This window comes from Catharus ustulatus, chromosome 14, assembly GCF_009819885.2.
Source record: "Catharus ustulatus isolate bCatUst1 chromosome 14, bCatUst1.pri.v2, whole genome shotgun sequence".
NCBI lineage: Eukaryota > Metazoa > Chordata > Aves > Passeriformes > Turdidae > Catharus > Catharus ustulatus.
The window spans coordinates 12650970-12671030 of NC_046234.1; the positions used below are offsets into that span (position 1 = coordinate 12650970).

A 20061-nucleotide genomic window follows, 5' to 3' on the forward strand; every position below is an offset into this window, starting at 1 on the left:
CTGAAGACACTGAGAACACAGTAGGTAAGGATAATTAACTCTCCCTGACTGAAATCACACTACACGCAGTGTTTGTGTTTCATCTGTGTTCAGAGCATTTCAGTCATGACATGCACAGGGTCATTCTCTCCAGGCCATGCCCAGGATGCCAGCCTGGCTGTGCCCGTGCTACAATGAGGCTGACACTTTGGCATCCTCAGGAGCTGGTGTCAGAGCAAAACAGAAGTGTTCCATGCATGCAAATGTCTCTGGATGAGACATCAAACCGTGGCTTCAGTAATTTTCATTTCATTCAACATCTGGCTTGTTAGACTCTGATGTGGTCTCTCTTCAATTCCTAATGCACTGAAGGCATTTGTAGAGCTTCCCACCACAGGAATGCAGTAGAGAAGCACATGCATTGAGTCAGAGCAAGGCTTGTCCAGCCAAGTTTTACTCCTAAAACAGAAAACCCACCTCCTTTCTAGGCCCTGCCCCAGGGCTGCACAGTGCTCTAGGGAAATAATTTTTCCTTAGGCAAAATTGGAATTGCCCTTGCTGCAACTTGCATGCACAGCCTCTTGTCCTGCACTCCACATCTCTATAAACTGCCTGCTCCCCCTCAGCTCTCTCCCCTCCATGATGAGCCTGGTTTATGTTCCCTCTTCTCAGATTCCTGTCCCTCAGCTGCTGCTATAGATGTGCATGGCATTCTTGCCAGCAATCTCACTTGTACTCTTGCACCAACACAAATACATAAACTTGATATAATGATAATCTCGTGATGCAAATTACAAGTATGGCTCAATGAAACCCTTACCAACATCTGTGTGCAGAAAAGAACTGAGATTTTTACCAGATATATCCTATATCCTACCTATAAATTTGTAAGATCACAAACACCTAATGGAAGTTCCCATTAAGCCTTTAGGTCATACTATAAAAACTTCCCATTTCCCCTATCTTGCCTTGGCAGCTACTCTGTGAAATGGAGTACCCTTCACTTGCTTGTCATTGGGTTGGGCACAAACAACTAATTCAAGCACAAAGATAGGCAATTGTTTTCCAAAGAAATACAACCATTAATCTCCACATAAGAGCTCTTTCTTAACATTACTGATGCTCAATTGAATAAAACTAAATCCCACTAATTATTACCTTCAGGCAACAGAAATATCAGACCCTCCCTTGACATCTCTCTTAAAGCTGGGAGTTCCTGGAAAGCTCTTTGGACAGCCTTGCAAGCAGAACACTGCAAAGCACAACCTGAGCAGTTTGGTTCCCTCCCCTTGGCGTGAGACCTCATGTTTGGAGCACAACCTGTCTGGGCAGCTGGTCCTATCGCTGCTGGCACATAAACACTTGTTTACTGAGCAAATGCAGCACAGTACGAGCCTATAAATCCCAGTTCCAGTCATTAGCACAACCCTTAAAAGAGTTTCCTGGAATCTGTCCCCAGCCTTGCATAAATGGCTGCTGGCACATGATGGGGTGTGACATCTCCAACTCACCTTCATCGGCCTGTCGCTGTTCGCAAAGTTGTTAATGATGAGCAAGGAGTCCTGAAATCTGGTTCCACCACTGAGGGCCACATCTGCAATTAACTGGCTCACTGCAATTATTATCTGTGGGACAAGGTAGAAGCTTTATTTAAATAAGCCCTAATAAAAGGGTTTTATGAAGGTCACACTTAATAAAATGCCCACAGGATAACATCACCTCTTTTCCACCGTGTAAGCAGCGCTTGGTGCTGTGGTTTAGCTCTTGCATCTCCCAAGGACAGACATTCCCCAGAGGATCAAACTGTTTTGCAGAACTAACAACCCAACTACTATAATATGAATCTCTGTTTGGACATTAGCTACCTTCTTCTGTGACCCTTTACAACCTATAGGGTATTCATGTGTCCCCGTAGGCATCTACATCTGCTTCAAAAACTACCTATGCCAAAAAAGCACCTCCAAGGAAATCCCTTCTCATGCCTCAAGGGCAGCTGTCCTTTCCACCCCATCCCAGCCAGCATGGCACAGAGATGTGCCTGGTGTCTGATACACTAAAACTCAACAGCTTGGAGTACTTGATGGCAATTATTTTACCTAAAAGTGCCTGGAATAGTCACTGGAAATAGGAATTAGGCCAAGGCTGGAAAGCAGAGGGATTTTTGTCCATATGGCACTGGCAGGGTTCTCTGCAGGTATGAGCTCACAGAGCTCTACTGATGTATCTGTTCATTAAATCTGAGGTGTCCTGCTCTCTAGCTTTTCTCCAGACACTGACCTGAAGATGTGTTCTCAGAAATGTTCTCCTTTTGGTGAACTCAAAATTATTTCTCATCAGGAGGTACAGAAGAGCAGAGGCTTCGTTCCTTGTGGAGGACACCTTGGAAGTGCAACACTTCAGGATCTCATAGCAGAGGGCAGCACACATGTTCACCCTTCCCTTGAAAAACGCTGAGGGAAACTTCACAAGAGACATGCAAATATTAGAGAAATCCACCACTAAATGGCATGGGGTTCAGATGGGCAGGGGCACAGGGTTACAGACTAAGCTCCAGCCTGGACAGCCTCAGCAAAACTTCTGCCAGAATTCTGAGCGTGAAAGTATTTGTGGGAATGAATTTGAGGCCTATTTTTAACCTCATTTCCTAGAGCAATGTGAACTTTGCTATCACACTTCGTGGGGATGTGACTGCTTGTGTCCATCTAACCCCTCCCCTGATAACATCTGGATTTATCAGCAAATTCTCATCGAACTGGACTGACAATTACATTCTTACAAAAGACATCCTCAAAGCAGTGGGGCAGAGAGGAGAAGTACCAGGGACATTCCCACCACAAGCTGTTATCCGGAACATCCGAAAATCCATCGGAGTCCAACCAGCAATCCAACCTCACTGGGAAATGTCATCTGCAATGCTCACACAGCTACCCAAAAACATCTAAAATCACGCCTGCATGCCCTCAGGAAGGCAAACAAGAGACTGGTTTGTCCCTCAAAGCCTAAAATTCAGTGACCTGTCCTGGCTGCCTGGACAGGGCCACCCAGGGAGCAGCAGGACCAAGTCAAGGCACAGTGTAAGCTCCGTGGGTCACAGCGGGGCTCGGGGATCCGCAGCAGGGACAAGGGGAACAGCAGCACCCTGGTGGCCTGCCTGTCCCCTCCCCAAAGCCTTGGCACAGCTGTCAGGGCAGGCTCAGCCCTGCCTGGAAAGGGACATCGCAGCAGAGCCCTCCTCGGTGGGCAGCAGTGTCCCGGGGATCCCAGGGCGTGTCTGCCCGGCTGCGGTGACAAGAGGTGGCTGGCAGGGAGGTGACACCACACCCGGCTTCCTTCCAGCCCGGCCACAGCAGGGTGGGCACAGGGAAGCAGAACAAGCAGGGTTTGTGCTGGCACACAGCCGCTCCCGCAGCCACCGCAGGGACCTGCTGGGGAGGGGAGATGCCCACAGCTCCCGAGGGGATGGAGCACTGCACAGCAGCACTCTGCTCCTGCTGCTGCAGCTGGCAGCCCAGCCCAAAAAATGTCCTGGCAACAACAGGCAATACAGGCAATGATGGTTTTACCTGTTCAGAGGAAAGATGTGCTCACTTTGTTCAAGACCCCATGGTCCTCGTGGGGCACAGTCCATTAGCCACTTTTATCTGCCCCACTGCCTTCTGCCCATGGGAGATGACACTAAACTGTGTCAGTCAGAGGCTGCAGCTGCTATTGTGGCCCTCTACTCCTTGCATTAAGTATTTATGTTCCAGCAAAACTTGTAGGTACTGCTGCGGTTAGCACATGGTGTGCTGGTGACAGGGTCTTAAAATAGGGATCCAGGACCTTTGGCTAGCAAGGTATTGTGATTGTGCCAAGAAACCAGAATTAGGCTTTTGTTCACTGACTTTGCCCAAAAATTATCCTCAAAAACAAAAGAGAAGAAATTAAGAAAGAAAGAGAGAGAGAAAAAAAGAGAGAGAGAGAGAAAGAGAGAGAAAGAGAGAGAAAGAGAGAGGAAGAGAGAGGAAGAGAGAGAAAAAAAGAGAGAGAAAAGAGAGAAAAGAGAGAGAAAAGAGAGAAGGAGAGAGAGAAAGAGAGAGGAAGAGAGAGAGAAAAGAGAGAAAGAGAGAAAGAGAGAGAGAAAGAGAGACAAAAAGAAAGACGGAAAGAAAGAAAGAGAGAGAGAGAAAGAGAGAAAGAGAGAAAGAGAGAAAGAGAGAAAGAGAGAAAGAGAGAAAGAGAGAAAGAGAGAAAGAGAGAAAGAAAGAAAGAAAGAAAGAAAGAAAGAAAGAAAGAAAGAAAGAAAGAAAGAAAGAAAGAAAGAAAGAAAGAAAGAAAGAAAGAAGCAAACATCATCATAACACAGGGTCATGAAGATCACAGATGCACTTGGGAAAGGAGCTCCCAAGGAACTGCTGCCCACTGCAGGGCTGTGCTGTCCTTCCCCAGAATGAGACAGGAGCATGGTCAGCCCTGAGCAGAGCCCAGAGCTGGCACAGCTGTGTGCCAGGGCAGGCACAGACAGCACACCATGGCTGGAACCTGCTCTCACCAGGGACACTGCCTGCCTGCCTGCCTGCAGAGGCTTTCCAGACATTTCCACTGCTGGGGGCACAACCCTTGCCTGGGAATCTGCTGCAGGAGAAGCCCTGTGCCCTCCACACCACACCAGAACTGGAGGAAATCCTTTGCACAGGGAACCCACGTCCCTTTCTGGAGACCCAGCCAAGCAGATGCACAGGCTGCTGGTGCCAGGCTCAGGGAAGCAGATCCATGGTGTCTGGCTGCTGCAGACCCAGCCAGGTGCTGCCTGTGGCTCTCCAGCTGGCCCAGAACACACTCTGGGAGAGCAGGAAACAGCCCCTGTGCTGATGACTGTGCACACTGCAGGAACCCATTTCTGATCCAGCCCCAACACCATGGACCAGAGCAGGGCTCAACCCAGCAGCCAGTCCCAGAGTAGCCCCAAAGGGATGTGAGGGCAGGACAGGACTCATGTCTGAGCTGGTCTTTAATGCACATCCCTCCTCTGTGCATGTTTTCCTTTATAACCTTTAATTTAAAGACCATTCCTAAGCATGCATATAGGTATTTATATATGCATTTATCTGTAAGTGATGCCCTGAAAAGCCAGATTCAGTTCTTAAGAAAACCCAGAGTGTGAAACAAGAACGATCTAGCTTTTTTTTGGTTCTTACCAGCCAGTAAGACAGAGGCAGTTTTCTTGCCAAACTCCTGGAACACATGCATGCAACCAAAACCAAAGATGCAAACAATTACAGAAGCTTTTTGATCCTTGTTCTCTTGCAACATTTTTTTAAAGTGTTTTGCATATCAAATTACTGGATTTAATGCATAATACATCTCAGGAGATTTTTTTCCCTCCAGAACCATTTGCTGTGACCACAAATAAGAGGGGGATTCTTTTCATTGTAATTATAGCTACAGAAGGCCACAAAAATGAGAAATTTTTCATTCTAGCTATGACAAAGGTATAACTCCATTTTGCTTTTCTTGAAGTTATAAAGTAGAGCAGAGCTAGTATTTGAAAACAAACTTGCAGGAAAACATTTCATCCTTGACTTGTCATGAAATGCAGTGACCACCTGCCTCAGTCACCACAGCCACTTTAGGCCTTAGAAGAACCCTTGAGAGAACTTAAAAGGAAGTTTGGGACTTCTGTGGTTATGGAGTTGGCAAAGAAAACACTTCCTCCTTACAGATACCATCTGCTGGGCTCATATCTTGCTTTTACAGAAGCCATATATGTTCTGTCATAGGGGAAATGTGAGAAAGCTGAAATGAATAATATGTATATTTAAAGACCCATGATGTGAAATTCAGCATGGATTTGGACTGGCACAAATCCAAGAAAACAATCCCACTGTCCATCCTTACAGCAGCCAAGCATGCAGCCTCCTTGCTGTAACTGGTGTTTTGGAAAGCAAGTCTGGAATCCCTGAAGGGCTCCAGGCTTTGGAGACTGAGAGTGAGATCAAATTGAGCAGGTGTGCAGGTTTGGCTTCACATTTGACAAAAAAAAAAAAAAAAAATAGAAAATATCCCAGGAAGGCAAGGAATGTCTGTTATTTGCTATAGGCACAAAACATATATTTGTGGCTAAACAAACTTTTGGCTAGCAAGGGGGAAAATGGAGCATGTGCAAATCTTCAGCAGGATGGCTCTCGAGGCTAAGAAAATCACAGGCAAGCAGAAAACTCAAAAGAAAGGCAGAGCAATAAACATGCACTGAACCCTGCACAAAAACTGAGTGATTCCTGCCCCTGTAGTTGCCAACCTAGTAGGCTTTAGGAAGCCCCATGGAAAAACACCTTGCAGGAGACCACGCTGAGTGGAACAAATAGGAGCCAGCAAGACTTCAGCATTTCTGCTTCTCATGTGCTTGCTTAGCACAAACCAAAATCCAGCCCTAGTCTTACACCAACTCTTAGTTTTGCTGTGGGGTTACAGCAGAATGTACAAAGCACAGACTTTCTCCACCTCTGAAAAACAGTTTAGCAGTCTCTTTTTTTAATCAGACTTTGCTCAGCAGCTAGTGCAAAAGCTCTTTTTGAAGTTACTCTTTGCTGCTTACCACACAGATACTGTACCCTGCCTGGCTGCAATCTGCCACATGGATTTTCCTTGTTAATTGAAGTGCTGTGCTGAAGGGATTTGAGATGTTTTAATTAATTTTGTACTTATGATAACTGCACAGTTTGAGAGGAATGGTGCTTGCATGTACACCAGGTCTTGAAAATGTCCTTATGAGCAGTGGCAGGTTTTGACAAGCACAAAGAGCAATGTCAGCCAGTAACATCAGTCACACTTTTGTGGTCAGCTATGGCTTTGTCACTGTTTGAGCTTCACCACCTGCCAGGGCTCAGAGAGCACAGAACAAGGTTCAGCAAGAACTGTCTTCTCTCCCAGGCAGTGGGTGAGGAGCTGCTTGTCAGTGCATGCATTATTCAAGCAATAGCCCTGTGAGCAGCACTGGCAGTTTGGGGCAGAGACTCAAGCACCAGCTGCTGGTTGAACAGACACTAATCCTTGTGACCAAGGCAAGTGAGGGAGTTCCTCATGATTTCTCCTTTTGCTTCCTGACACCCAACAAATAACTTGAGAACTTAGCCTGGGCTGTTTTTGTCAATCAGTGAAGCCGTTTTCTAAAACACAACTCCAAATACCAGCTTAACAGGAGTTTAACCATACTGGCCTCTCTTACAAGCTCTCACACATGTCATGCATTACCTACCTTGCTAATGAAAGCTCTCAGAGAGGCAAACACGTGCTTAAGGGCTGCTTCTGACTGCCCATTTTTGAGAAAAGCCAGATGAATATCAAAAACCTTCTTCATAAGTGGATTGTGGCCATCGTTGCTTAAAAGCTGGGTCTGGAAAGCAACAGGAGAATTTACTTTGCAGAAATGTTGTGCCTGAAGCTGGAAATGGCAGACATAATTTTGCATAATTAATCATATTAATTCTTAAGCCAGATAAGCAACAGAACCTTCAGTAAAAATATAGCCAATAAAATGTGACAACCACTAAAAACTTACAGTAGTTAGCAGAGGCTATTTTTGTAGCAGAGAAAAAACTGAAGTATTTTATCACTTTCGCATCACTAATTCCAAAACCTAAGTCAATATTCTGTACAAATTTCACTGGTTGCCTAGTTATTTTAAATAAAGCATGCTTTTACCAGTGTAAATATCACACTGGGGTTTTTTTCCATTTCTTTTTATTTGTCTTGAAAATTGTTTTGTTTGCATCCCAAAAGAGAGAGAGGGAAGAAAGAAAAAAAAAGACCCATATTTTCACTGGACAGATTCACAGCTGTAGTTAGTAATTTCATTTCACTTGTTTCCTGAGAGTTCTGCCAGCTTGCACCTTGTGGGGATATGGTAAAATGGAATTACTTGGGGGTTACTGAGACAGCTTGGTGTCAGGCCAGGTGGGCTGTGCCTGCTGCCATCCCCACAGGGCTGGCAGGAAGTTTGGGCATGACACAAAGATGTGGATATCCCATTTGCCAGCAGCCCCCATCCACTGCCAGCTCTCAAATCCTTGGGCTGGCTCAGACTTTGACACCTTGCACAGCCCTTGTGCAGACTTTACACTGAGCTCATTTCCTGTGGAACAGCACCAGCCCAGGACCCCTCGTGTGTGCTGTGACCATAAAAGCGAAGCTGAAGTCCACGAAAGGGGAAGGGAATCCAGTCTATCCTGTGGTTTGAAAATCACGTTGTTTTGTGGCTCAGAAAAGTTCCAAAAGAGGCAGCTGAGAAAGTCAAGCAAGTTTTAAGTGTTGCATTGAAATCCTTCTGATGCTACCAAACATCTGAGGAGTAATTTAATGCCTGCAACCAGGATGGCTTTTTGGCTCTGCAACAGAAGCAGAGGCTATGAACACCTTCCTCTTCATCTCCATCTGAAAAGGAAATCTTCATCGGGCTTGCTCTGAAACCCAGAGCTGTTCTTGTGACACTGTGCAAGGCAGGTTGTTACATGCAGGATTCCTCTGACTACACTTCAAGAAAAGCATTTCTGGAGCAGTATTTTGCTGCCATCCTAGGTCCTCTTCACCACAGAGACCTTGGTTTTTACAGATGGCAAAGACTGCCAAAAGCATGAATCCCAATATGGAACAGATTTCTACCCATGGTTCTGGTCCTGTCTGCACTGGTAACCACAGCTGGAGTGCCTCAGCCCAGAGATATTCATGTCCACCGATTCAAAGAAATCTGGGCCTTGCTTCTAGGTAATCTGGAGTACAAAAGAGTGACTGTTCTAAAAATGCTGGACATTCATTTCCGTTTTCTCTAGTCCCTCCTTTCTACATGACACACATTTCCCCTTGTTCTATTACACAGCCATGGTATAACAATGTGATTTTCTCTGGCCTTGCAGTTTTGAAGAAATGGCAAGATTGCATAAGGGAATAATTACTCTGAAACCCTGTGAAACACTCAGTGTTTTGGAAAATGAACAAGCTGCAAATGATTTGCTTTTGTAAAGCCTTCTATATTCTTCTACTCTAGGAGATCACCAAAATCCACACACATATAAAAATGCAGCACACTTTTCTACAACATTTTTGATTTCAGTGCTGACCTTGAAACTCTGAGTGAAAAAAGAGATGGTGTCCAGGACTGTCAGGCACACTTCAGTGGCAATATTGCCCTCCAGTAATGCCTGGTGCACAATATCTGCTTCTGAGGTGCTTGCATCTGTGGACAGAGAAAATCAGGAGGAAACAGTGTTCAAAACTCCAACTCCCAAAAAATCTAAGTGCTGATATAGATAAGATTCTTCCCTTACACTTCTCTGTGTTTGGGAGGTGATGCAAAAACAGCAAGATGCTGAGTTTGCCAACTCCATCCAGAAAAGCTCAGCCTGATGCCACACCAGAAAAACAGCATCTGTATTGCCCCTTAATATCACTGTCTTTAAAGCTAGACAGAGCATGAGGTGCCCAAGCTGTCTCCAGAGAGGGGAAATGGCAAAGTGCTTCAATGGGACAAAACACACCCACATGGAGAGGCTGGGAGCAGATCCCAGCACAGCTCTCTGTGCCATGCAGTTCTGCTTGCCCTGCTCTCCACCCAAACCTGCACACACACTCAGCCAAGGAGCTGAGCCAAGACAGGCAAGAGCAGAAAGCCACACAGGTCCTAAATCCCAGGGGTGATTTTTAAGGGGCTGGCTTGAATGCCACCCTCACCCATGCAGGAATACTGCAGGAGGCCTGGTGACCACTGCAATTCCGCAGAATTTGAGTAACCTGGAGCAGCCAGTAGCAAGTGGAAAATGGCTCCATGCAGTTTTAGCAGGCTGACAGGCCCTGTACATACTGTGGTTGAGGGTGAAGGAGGTCTCCAGGCTGCCCAGGTGCTGCAGCCTCACCCCAGCTCTGCTGCGCAGCGCCGGCATGGTCTGGGATTTCCTCTCGGCCGCCGTGTGCTTGGCCAGCCAGGCATCCTGCACCCTGCAAGGGGAGCACACACAGGGGTTGGGCAGCAGCAGCCACAGCATCATGGAATTACACAAGGCACCAGGATGGAGACCTCTTCCCTCCAAAACGCCGGTCTGGGGCAATCCCAGCAGGACTGACCACACGAGCCTGCTGCTCCAGAAGGCCCTAGGGCTAACAGCAGAGCAGGGATGCTGCTCAGGAAGCAGGGATGCAGCAGGGACTCATCTCACCTGCAGCTGGCTGGGGGGGACACTGCCAACCTGCGCTCGCCTGAGCCTGGGGATCGCATGCAGGAGCTGCAGGGGAGGGAAGGGGCAGGGTGCTGAGGTGAGGGGCCCCTGCCCAGAGCTGAGCAGAGCCCCAGACCAGCTGGGGTTTGCCCAGCGTGGGAGTGCATGAGCCCTTCCCACCTCTGCTGGGGCAGGGAGCATGGGAATGACCCCACACCCCAACACCAGATGGAAGGATGCAGTACCTGGCAATATTTCTCTTCCCCACGTATCTGAAGTGAAATAAGCACACCCTAGGAAGAAAATGAAATATGTATCTGTTACAGATCCTGCAGATCAGGAATGATCCAGAACATTTAAAACCTACCCTGTTCTTGCCTGCAGACATACTTCTCTATGCACAAGGGTTTGGGTCTGTATTTACAAGTCACTTGACCTCACACTTGTGGTTTCAAAATTCTGGGGCACACCCCTGTTATCTCACCCATCTGTTCCCCCAAATTTGCTGCAAAGTGGAGGCTGTGACAGTGACAGGGGAAGCTGAACCCACAGGTGGTGAGACACATCCCAGACAGAGCACAGGGCACTGCCACTACACCATGCTTCCTCAATACATACTTGCTTCTCCTCAGAGGGAGGAAGAGTGTGTCATTCCAACCTGGCCAGACACCCCTAGTGCAGGCACTGTGGTCCCCTCCTTAGCCATTCTGACCACACAGAGGTGCAGGGTTTGAACAGAAGCCTCAAGATACTCACTCCAGAAGCACAAGGACATTGATCAGCTCCTGGGGGGAGAATTTGTTCCAGTAAGCTAAAAGAGTATCTGAAAGAAAATGAAGAACAGTGCACTGAGATTTTTAAAAACTCAAAGCGGGGACCTTACAGACAAAAACTGGTGGTCCCTTGTCTTTGTGGCTGTCTCCAGTGAGCAGGAGGCACCAACCTTCAGAGATCATCTTCACAATGTACAGGTAGCACATCAGAAGTGTGCGGATCTCAAACTGGTCCAGCCGGCTGCAGTGGGACACGCTGCTCCTCATGGAGCTCCTGCGGATCTGTGGGGACACAGGGGTGACACTGACAGGGCCAGGGAGGGCCTGGGCTGTGCAGCATGGCCACAGCAAACCTGGCACTCACACCAGGTGTGCTGGCATCCCTCCTGCCCCCCACACGTGCACCTGACAGCACCACGTCTTGGAACACAGCTCATCCAGTGATGGGCAGCCTGGGAACCCTGGGCACACCACCAAACACTTCTCTGCTCAGAGAAAAAATGTCTGGGCAGTGAATGACAGCTTACCCAGCAAAACACACAGCAGCCTGCTTTCATTTCCCCTGCTTTCTGCAGCATCTAAGCTCCAGGACATTTTTAAAGCCAGTTCTTGTAAAAAAAAATTCACTGGTTGTCACCATTTAAAGCAAGAACCTACCTTTCTGTTAAAGACATACACTTCAAAACAAAATGTCAAAAAACAAAAAAGGAGGACATTTCATCTTAAGAACTTTTTCCTCCCCCTGATTTTTGGAAGTTTCGATTTTCCTCCTACTTACTGACTCAGGCAAAGTAGAGTGAAATCCTGCTGATGAGTCAATTTATGTGGGAAAGGGCATTGTGTGGTGGGAAGCATGACTTCTAAAGTGATACCAATTTTATTTTGCATTCTCTGTGCTTGCCTGAGCTGTATTCTCTGATAAATGGATATGATTAAGTCTTAGGCTTCTCCTAAAGCTTTGCCTCACGTGCTTGGAGAGGGATCCACAGATCTTACTTGCTGTTTATTCTGGGATAGGCTGTGGATGTGAGTCATAAGAAAGCAGAAATAAACAATCATTTTAGAGTTGGAGACATGGTGCTATGGTCAGAGATTTGCTACTGACCATGCCAAACTATCAAGTCAGCACACAGCTCACTCCAGGGGAACGGGGCAACGCCAAAGCCTCTGCAGAGCACTGCTGAAGCTGTGCTCCTCCCTGTGGCACTGCTTTTACATGGTTTTGTGGATATTGCATTCCCCAACAGAAAGACTGCTTCCAACAACTCTGAAAAATGTTCAAGCACATTCAAGAGGAGGATGTCTGGCCATGGGGGAAGAGCTGAGCTGGAAGCAACACCACTCTCTGCAAGCCCCATCAGCAGCACTGGAGCACGTGCTCAGGGCTTTGCTGGAGTCAAGTGCTTGGCTGTACTCGGTCCCAGAGCTCTGTGATTTATGGAGGAGAGCTTGCAAGGCCCCACCTCTTCTAGGCATGTCAGGACACAGCCATGAGCCCAGATAATCTTTGCCTTGCTCGTTGCAAGGGCCAAAGATTTTGAAGATGCATCAATGATTCACGTCAACCGAAGATATCTGGAAAGTGCCTTGAGGAAAACCAGGGACTGGTTTGCACAAATACCTGATTTCCATGTGAGCAATCTGCCAGGAAGAAAGGTACTTAATACCTCCCTGTCTGAATAATGGGGTCAGAGGTCTTTGAGGTATGACCCCAGTCACCTGCTGCAGGTTTGGACCTGTGGTTATTCACCTGGGCTGGTTTTCCTGCAAACATTTTATCTTAAGTCAGTGATCACTGCCAATTTCACACCATGGTGTTTTGCTTCTCAGACATTTGGAAACCAATTCCCAGCACCAGGCACTGGGGTCCAGCCAGGCTCAGACCTGCCCACACACAGGGAGCACATCTGAGTATGGATAAATGCACCATAGGAGCAGAGATTTTCCACGCTGATTTTGCCTTTCATCTTCAACAAGTAATTTGTCAACAATTCTATTTTTGGCTCAGCGATGTTTGAAGAGGGAAAGCATACCAGACCTGTGACTCTGTCCTGTGTTAAACATCAATCTGTTTGTTTCCAGAGATATCTATAAGCTTTGGAGTGTTACCACAGGGAGCTCCCTGTTATTTAACACAGCCTGCAGGCCCTTCCCCACCCCTGGTACATTACATTTTCACTCTGATCTGGGGAACTGGTTGCTCCCTCTGAGTTCAGGGATCCTTTTGAGTCCTCTCTCTTCATGGCATGACCATTTGGAAGGGCTGCTCCACAGGCTGAAAAAAACCCCAGAGCCCACAATTAAACCCTTTGCACTTGAGTGCTTCAGACTAGTAATAGCTATGTTAAAAATAAATGGGAAATTTAGAATTTAGAAAAATTAATTTACCTGGATCTTTGTCTGCAATCAGACTGGATCTGCTTGAGGGGGATGGAAAACTGCATATGAATTCATCCCTGGATGCCTGTAAAGCAATAGAAGGTTTTGCGACCAATAGAAAATAATGCCTATTCTCTTATAGAAAGAAACAATGCAATAAAAAATGGCAAATCAGAGCAGGTTTTAAAAACCACACAGATGAAAAAAGAAATTTCCTTACTTCTATAACAAGGAGACAAAGGACTTGGAGAGGAGTACAAAGAATAACAGAACATATTAAATTAATTCATAGTACTGTTTTCCTTTTTGTTTTTCATTATTTGAGTTGAAGTTTAGAATTGTTTTTCTCAGATGTCCTATTTGTTATTCCTTGTTATCCTTTTTGTCCCTTTTTTACTCCAGCAAGGAGGAAAGTCTAGTTAGCCAGGCTAAGGCCACCCGAGAGCCACACACAGAACTCCTGGGAAAAGAGGCAACTCCCCAGAACAGCTGCAGGAGACCCAGTCCTGCTCAGCTCCCCTCACAGCACTGCTAACACTGTCCAAAAACGTGTCAGGCACAGAGGCATCCCGGTGCTACTCACAGGGCTGGAGGCAGGGCAGGAGCTCAGAGCCTCGTGGCCAGCCACGCGCTGCAGGTTCTCCAGGAGCACCCCGAACAGCGGCAGGTACAGCTGGGCAATCTTGGCCTGCTGGTTCTGAAAGCAGGCACGGAGGGAAATCTCAGTCAGGTTAACAAAGGAGTGAAAAAAGGGGAAGACTTGAGCCAAAACACGTAAATATGTCTGTATTTACACTGTGTATGTGGTGTTTGAGAACATGAGCTGGTTTGGCTTCTCATCTCCACGTCTAGAGCTGCCAAGTAAGTATTACCCTTCTAGCAGCAAGCCTGGGGCACTCAGGGGTTTTGGAGGCTAAATAACATTCCCAGTCATGCAGAATGTGTGACAAACTAAGTCCTGGATTTCCTAACTTTTCAACTGGCACTTGACTTGCATAGTTTGATTTTTAAATGTAACACCCAGGAGCAATGTAACAGAAACATTTGTTCCATGCCTGGTGCTGGCTACTGCTTCCAGTCAGAAATTCCCCATAGCAAATGTTTCTAGTGAAAACAGTTTGTAGGAAGTGATTAATTTGGATTATAATTGGTACAGATAAAAAATTATTGGATTGACATTTTCTAAATGGAGGACTCTTTAACATCCAGTTCTTTTTTTTAAACATACATTAGTCTGGATAAGTCTGAAAGGTAAAAAAAAAAAAAAAGAAATTTAAGGCCTGCAAATTGAGTAGAGCCTTTTAAATAATAAAGAAATTCATTTTTTTCCTCTGATTCAGTATGACAAAAGATAAAAGAAATCTTGAAAACATGGGCTGACAAAACCTTCTCTCAGCCACTGATGGAGTTGGGGTCTCCTTGGCTGGAGCAAGGGTGTGCCAACCCATGCTCAGCCTGTCCTGCCTGTGATGTGATTTTTTTGCTTTGGAGTCTCTGGACACACTGCCTTGAGTACAACACATACACAATTATCCTGTGGGACAGCAGTAAGACAGGGGCAGTTTCTGAGTGCTGCACATGGAGGGAGCAAAGAGCTCCTGAGTTAGTCACAAATCCTCACTGCAGAGAAAAGCAAGCCCACCTCCAGCTTGGGCTTTCAAACAGGCAGAGAAAGGAAGGAAAAGGAGCTGGCTCTGGGCCCATGAGAGCCCCTGGCACAGCTGGGGCACTCCTCCCACCCTTCATGCCAGGAAGCGATCCATCTTCCCGGATCACACTCAGGAATGCAGCACAGGGAGCACATGAGGACCAAAACTCTAAACAGAGGCATGTTTTCTGGCTAGAGCAAGGACAGGTAGTGTCTGCACAGGTAGCTGGGAACATGGGTCAGCAGGGAGCAGCACCAAGATAAAACAAACCCATTTCCAGCCTCTTTCAGCACTATCTGACCAAAGAAAACTTAGGTCCACCCAGAGGAAATCCAGAACCTCAGAGAATCAAGATCCTCTGCACTGAGTCACTAACTAGTAAAAGAGGCAGCTGACTTGCAACAGAGATCAGTTCTGTTTCCTGATTACAGCATATTAATACAGGATATGAATTTAGGCCCAAGACCAGAACACCACTGATGTCCTAATTTTGCTGAATAACTCTTGGCTAATGACTCTCTCAAATTCCTTAATGGTTTAGGGTTTAATTACCTAAATACTCAGCATGAGTAAGAGGGCTGCAGTTATTTCCTAGATGGTTTCTGAGCTATTACTGTTATTCCATAACCATCAGTTATTTACAACAGTTCCCTAAAAAGCAATCAGAATACCCTTGGTGCACCATGCAATACATAAAACTGTGGTATGTGATTTTTTTTTAATATATAAAATTCAACAACATTAAGTTAGAAAGCCAAAAAACCAGGCCTGACCTTGTGCTGGTATCTGTTGTCAAAGGCATGCTTGATCAAGAGATTTTTTAAGACTGAGATGGCCGTATATCTGATATCATAATTGTCCTGCAAGGCAACAGAGGCTTCTCTAAGAAGCATCCCCACGAGGAAGTGATGCCTGCAATACTCATCAGTTAAACTGTACTCAAGATTTGTATCTGAAAGAAACAATGAAACAACAAGGCAATAGTTAAGGGAAACGTTCCAAGAGCCTGTTCAGAGCAAGGCATAACAGATATGTAAGCCACAAAGCCCTCGAATGGTTCTCACCACTCTCCTGCAGTGCACTCATCTTTGAATAAAGCTGAACTGATCAGTTTTCTCCACCAATGAACTAAGTTATATCAAAGAATTTGGTGTCTTCCAGTTCAGGCTGTTCATTAATTTCAGCCCTCACTGTTTCAGCAGCACCTCAAGGAAGGATTTCTGCAATGGGATGCTCTGCATCTCTCTCTGACGAGTTATCTGTAAGTCAGAGATGGCTGAAATGGGGAATGACAGCACAGTTTAGTGCCTGGGGATGCTTTGCTCCTGACTGGGGTTTGTCCTGTAAACCCCCAAACCACAGAGGCAGCAGGGATACCAACCTCCACCAAGCAGCTGTGAGGGTGGGAATGGCCAGAGGAAAGGGTGGGTTTACCTGGCCACCCAGCACCAGCACTGCTGCTCTGCAGCTCATTGCACAGCCTCCACAAATCTGAGCTCCTTCTCTCGAGGTCAGAGAGCAGAGCAAAAGCATGTGGTGCTGCTGGGATGAGGGATGCACAGGTGGTGCCAGCAACCAGTGCTGCATCCCAGGCTGCACAGCTGGGCAGCTGCACGGGCCAGGGAGCCAGGCTGGGCTCCGGGCTGCTCCTTGCCAGAGCAGATATTGAACACAGCTCCTCAGAAGCTGCACTGACTGCTGAGAGAAAGCCAGCTCAGTGCCTCATCACCTCGCTTAACTTACCCTGTACCCTGCATCTCACACAGATTCAGGCAGGCACTGCCAGGACATTTACCAAATTAGAACCACCACAGGGACAGCCCCAAAGCTCTGTTCTTCCCCCAAAAGGCACAAATGCCATTTGCTCAGCTCAGACTTTTCTTTTTTTTTTTTTCAAAACCCCAGAGGTACGAAAGTTCTTCTGTGGTAAGGCAGGTTTTGAAAGATATTTTTAAAAGATATTTTTAAATTCATTGATTCAAAACTAGCATTTACTGGCCTGTGAAACCCTGATTCAGAGGAAAGAAAAAGTAGTCTGGAACATTACCTAGCTTTCACAGTTAGTCATGTTAGCAAATGCCTGATTTTCACACATCATGGTTATTACATTAGTTGGATGCAAGCTAATTGATTGGAAAGTGCATACTTAATTTGACATTAGAGGATTTGATCATTCCAGTTGGACCTACCTACTGAAGTGAACCGTCCCACAGCAAATGAAAAAAATTCTAATTATATATAAAAAGAAAAGGGACAAATAAAAAGACAGCAAAAATAAACAGGAACAAGTAATGCTCAAAATCTTGGAGAAACAGGACAGTATGTCATGTTCTAATATTATTTGTGATGCCTTTGCTTAAATCTCAGCTTCTGTTAATCCCTTGGATTCTCTCCCATCACAACATTGCAAAACTAACTGTGTGCTGCTGGCCATGAGGCTGAGCTTGGGGCTTGCTCTGGCTGATGTCCTCATGTGAGGCAGCAGGGACAGATCAAAAACCAGCCCTGCAATAGCTGGGAGGTTTCAGAGTCGCTTTTCCAAGATGCAACACTCCAACTCAGCAGGATGTGAGCTGCCCATCTGCACTGGCTGAAGCTGCAGAAACTCTCTATCCACCTCCCTAAGGGCTATTCCTTCTTTTCCTGGAAACAGAGCAGTAGGGGTTTGGATATCCCCTCTCTGCATCCCAACAGGCTGGTGAAGAGGTCAGACACACCAGCAGGGTCTCTCCTGAGCCTGCTGTCCTTGTAACCACTGTCTGTCCATGAAGGCAGATGAGTTTGCAGTGAAGGTGCATCCCCACATGGCTCTGCCTGAGCCTGGGCTGCTCTCCTGCCATGAGCTCTATGTGAACCTCAGCTGGTAGGTCCAGTCACAATAAAACACAGCAGAAAAGATAAGCTGCACTCACAGCTTTTCAATTTAACTGTCACAAATGCAAAGGTGAATGTTAACCAAGAAAGAGCATCCTTGTGTTACCATGCCACTAAAAAGCCCCAGGAAGGCACCTTGGGTGTGTTTTTCTTGGCTGTTTCAAGCAATAATTCATGTTAAACAATGCCAGGCAAGCAGCCAAACTGATGTAAGAGAGTAGCAACTGGTCCAGAAAGCTCTGAGGAGTCCAAAATAAGGGAAATTTCATTTACTGCTGCTTCTGCCACCTGTATGTGTGTGGAACTGCTTTGGGACTGGTATGGCTTCACCCTGAGGCACAACCAAACATCTCCTTTCCTCCACTGGAATCAACCACACAACCATAAATCCACGGGGCTTTCACATGGGGAATCCCAAACCTCACTCTCCTCTCCAGTACTTACACTGGCAGCCCATTGGCATCAAAACCTGGCAATCTTTCCTGCATTGGTGTAGCACAGATGAGCCATCAGGACCCAGAGAGGAGGAGGCTGTGGCACTGCTGGGGGCTGCATTGCCATCAGAGCCAGAGCCCCACCACCCCCAGGTGCACACAGCCTCAGTCCAGCCCCCTGTGAGCCCCCTGCACCCCGAGCTGAGCAGCTCCAGGACCTGAGAGAATACAGTGAAAGCAGTGTGGATGTGTGGGGGTGTCACAGCACAAACACTCCTGGTATGCACCAGGGACTGGCACACCTCAAGTTCTGCTGGCTGCCTGCAGGTGTGAGGACAGGCTGGAACACACTGCACTGCTGTGCTCAGTGTGAAAGCAGAAGGTGACCTGGATCCCCTTCTGGTGGCCACAGGGAGAGCTGGAGCAGGGCAGTGAGTTCACTCTGCTCTCCTGTGTCCCCATTCCCTCAGGACCCATCAATGAGACATCCATTCAGGGGAGGCTGACAGTCCTGAGAACAAGGATTGCATTGCACCATTTGCCTATTTACTGAAACACAGGCAGTGGCTTCCAGATATTGCTAATCCCATGTAGACTTACATATCGGAAATACTGAAAAGACTGACTGCACACCATTCTGGAACAAAATTATGCAAACCTGACAGAAAACAGACAGAGGTTAATGTCCTAACCAGGACATATATTTCCTTGACATCAAACCAAAGTTCACCTAGTCAGAAGCCACCAGGAATAATAAATTGTAGCTCTTTAGCCAGTCTCTTAAGAAAGAACATACCTTGAGCTCTTTGCAGCTTGGGTTTGGAAAATGTCATTGGTAAGTTCAGAGGAATGTAGTGCTCATGATTGCAAATAGTTTGAAGAAATTCAAACTTGTATTCAACCAGCAGCTGAGATAAAAAAAGACAAATGCAAACTATTTTCAGTGTGACCCATTTTTTCCCAGTTCAATGTACTTGTTGCACAAGAATTGAAGAATCTAATAAATAGCATCTGGTGAAACTCACTAACAATTGGCAAATTCTTGCGTTGTTCTCCTTAAGTGTCGATGCACATGGGATTACTTTGTCTTTTTCATCCAAGCTATTAACCACTCTTTCATTGTGACTCTTTACATTACCTTAAAGAACATTTGGGTACAGATGTTCTGCTTAAAGAACAGTCTGGGTACAGGCTCTTGGCCCAGACAAAGAGTTCTCTGCCTCTAAAAGACTCTGCAGTAACAGAGTCTAAAAGGCCTCCAAGAGTTGTATAAAATAATCACTGCAAAGCTTAGTCTGATGTAGAGATGTACAGCTGCAAACCACTTTTGAAGAAACCTACTGCTTACCTTAGGGTCTTTTGGGCTGAATCCAGAAATGTAATCATTTATCAAGTTAAAAACAAATCCTCTGTCCATAAAGGTCAAACAACGCTGGAGAAAAAATAGTAACATGTGACCAAATATCAAAAATAAAAGCAATCATCCTAAATCCTCTCCATACTACTGCCCTGCCAGCAGCCAGATTTCATCCTCTGGGTTGCTGCTGACTTTCCAAAATTCATGATCCTGTTTCTCTGAAATCATTTGGATGATCTCACTTAAATCTCCAGTGGACAACAGAAGTATTTAAAAGGAGAGTATACATATTTCAGGTTCCAAAGAGTTGCTAGGTATGCCTGAAAACCCTCAGTAACATACAGAGGCTCTTTGGAAAGAGAAGGTTTCTTTCCTAGGAAAGCTTATCCCCTGGAGAGATTTTACAACTAAAAAAACCAGAGATAGGATAAA

At 46.2% G+C, this 20061-nt stretch overlaps 1 protein-coding gene across 4 annotated transcripts in view; it reads right to left on the bottom strand.

Moving 5' to 3' along the window:
• DOCK11 (dedicator of cytokinesis 11) overlaps positions 1-20061 on the bottom strand; it is a 77487-nt gene that overhangs the window by 13697 nt on the left and 43729 nt on the right. For 3 of the 4 annotated variants that reach the window (XM_033072249.1, XM_033072248.1, XM_033072250.2), the window contains exons 29-42: positions 19621-19704; positions 19069-19180; positions 15738-15916; positions 13899-14012; positions 13325-13400; positions 13108-13211; positions 11107-11218; positions 10920-10986; positions 10409-10456; positions 9812-9945; positions 9072-9187; positions 7214-7351; positions 2257-2439; positions 1491-1604 (exon numbers count right to left, since the gene is read on the bottom strand). In XM_033072249.1, coding sequence (XP_032928140.1) covers positions 1491-1604; positions 2257-2439; positions 7214-7351; positions 9072-9187; positions 9812-9945; positions 10409-10456; positions 10920-10986; positions 11107-11218; positions 13108-13211; positions 13325-13400; positions 13899-14012; positions 15738-15916; positions 19069-19180; positions 19621-19704 — 1581 coding nt within the window. Of the gene's footprint in view, positions 1-1490; positions 1605-2256; positions 2440-7213; positions 7352-9071; positions 9188-9811; positions 9946-10163; positions 10230-10408; positions 10457-10919; positions 10987-11106; positions 11219-13107; positions 13212-13324; positions 13401-13898; positions 14013-15737; positions 15917-19068; positions 19181-19620; positions 19705-20061 lie in introns of all 4 variants that reach the window. The other variant, XM_033072251.1, reaches the window with a different exon arrangement.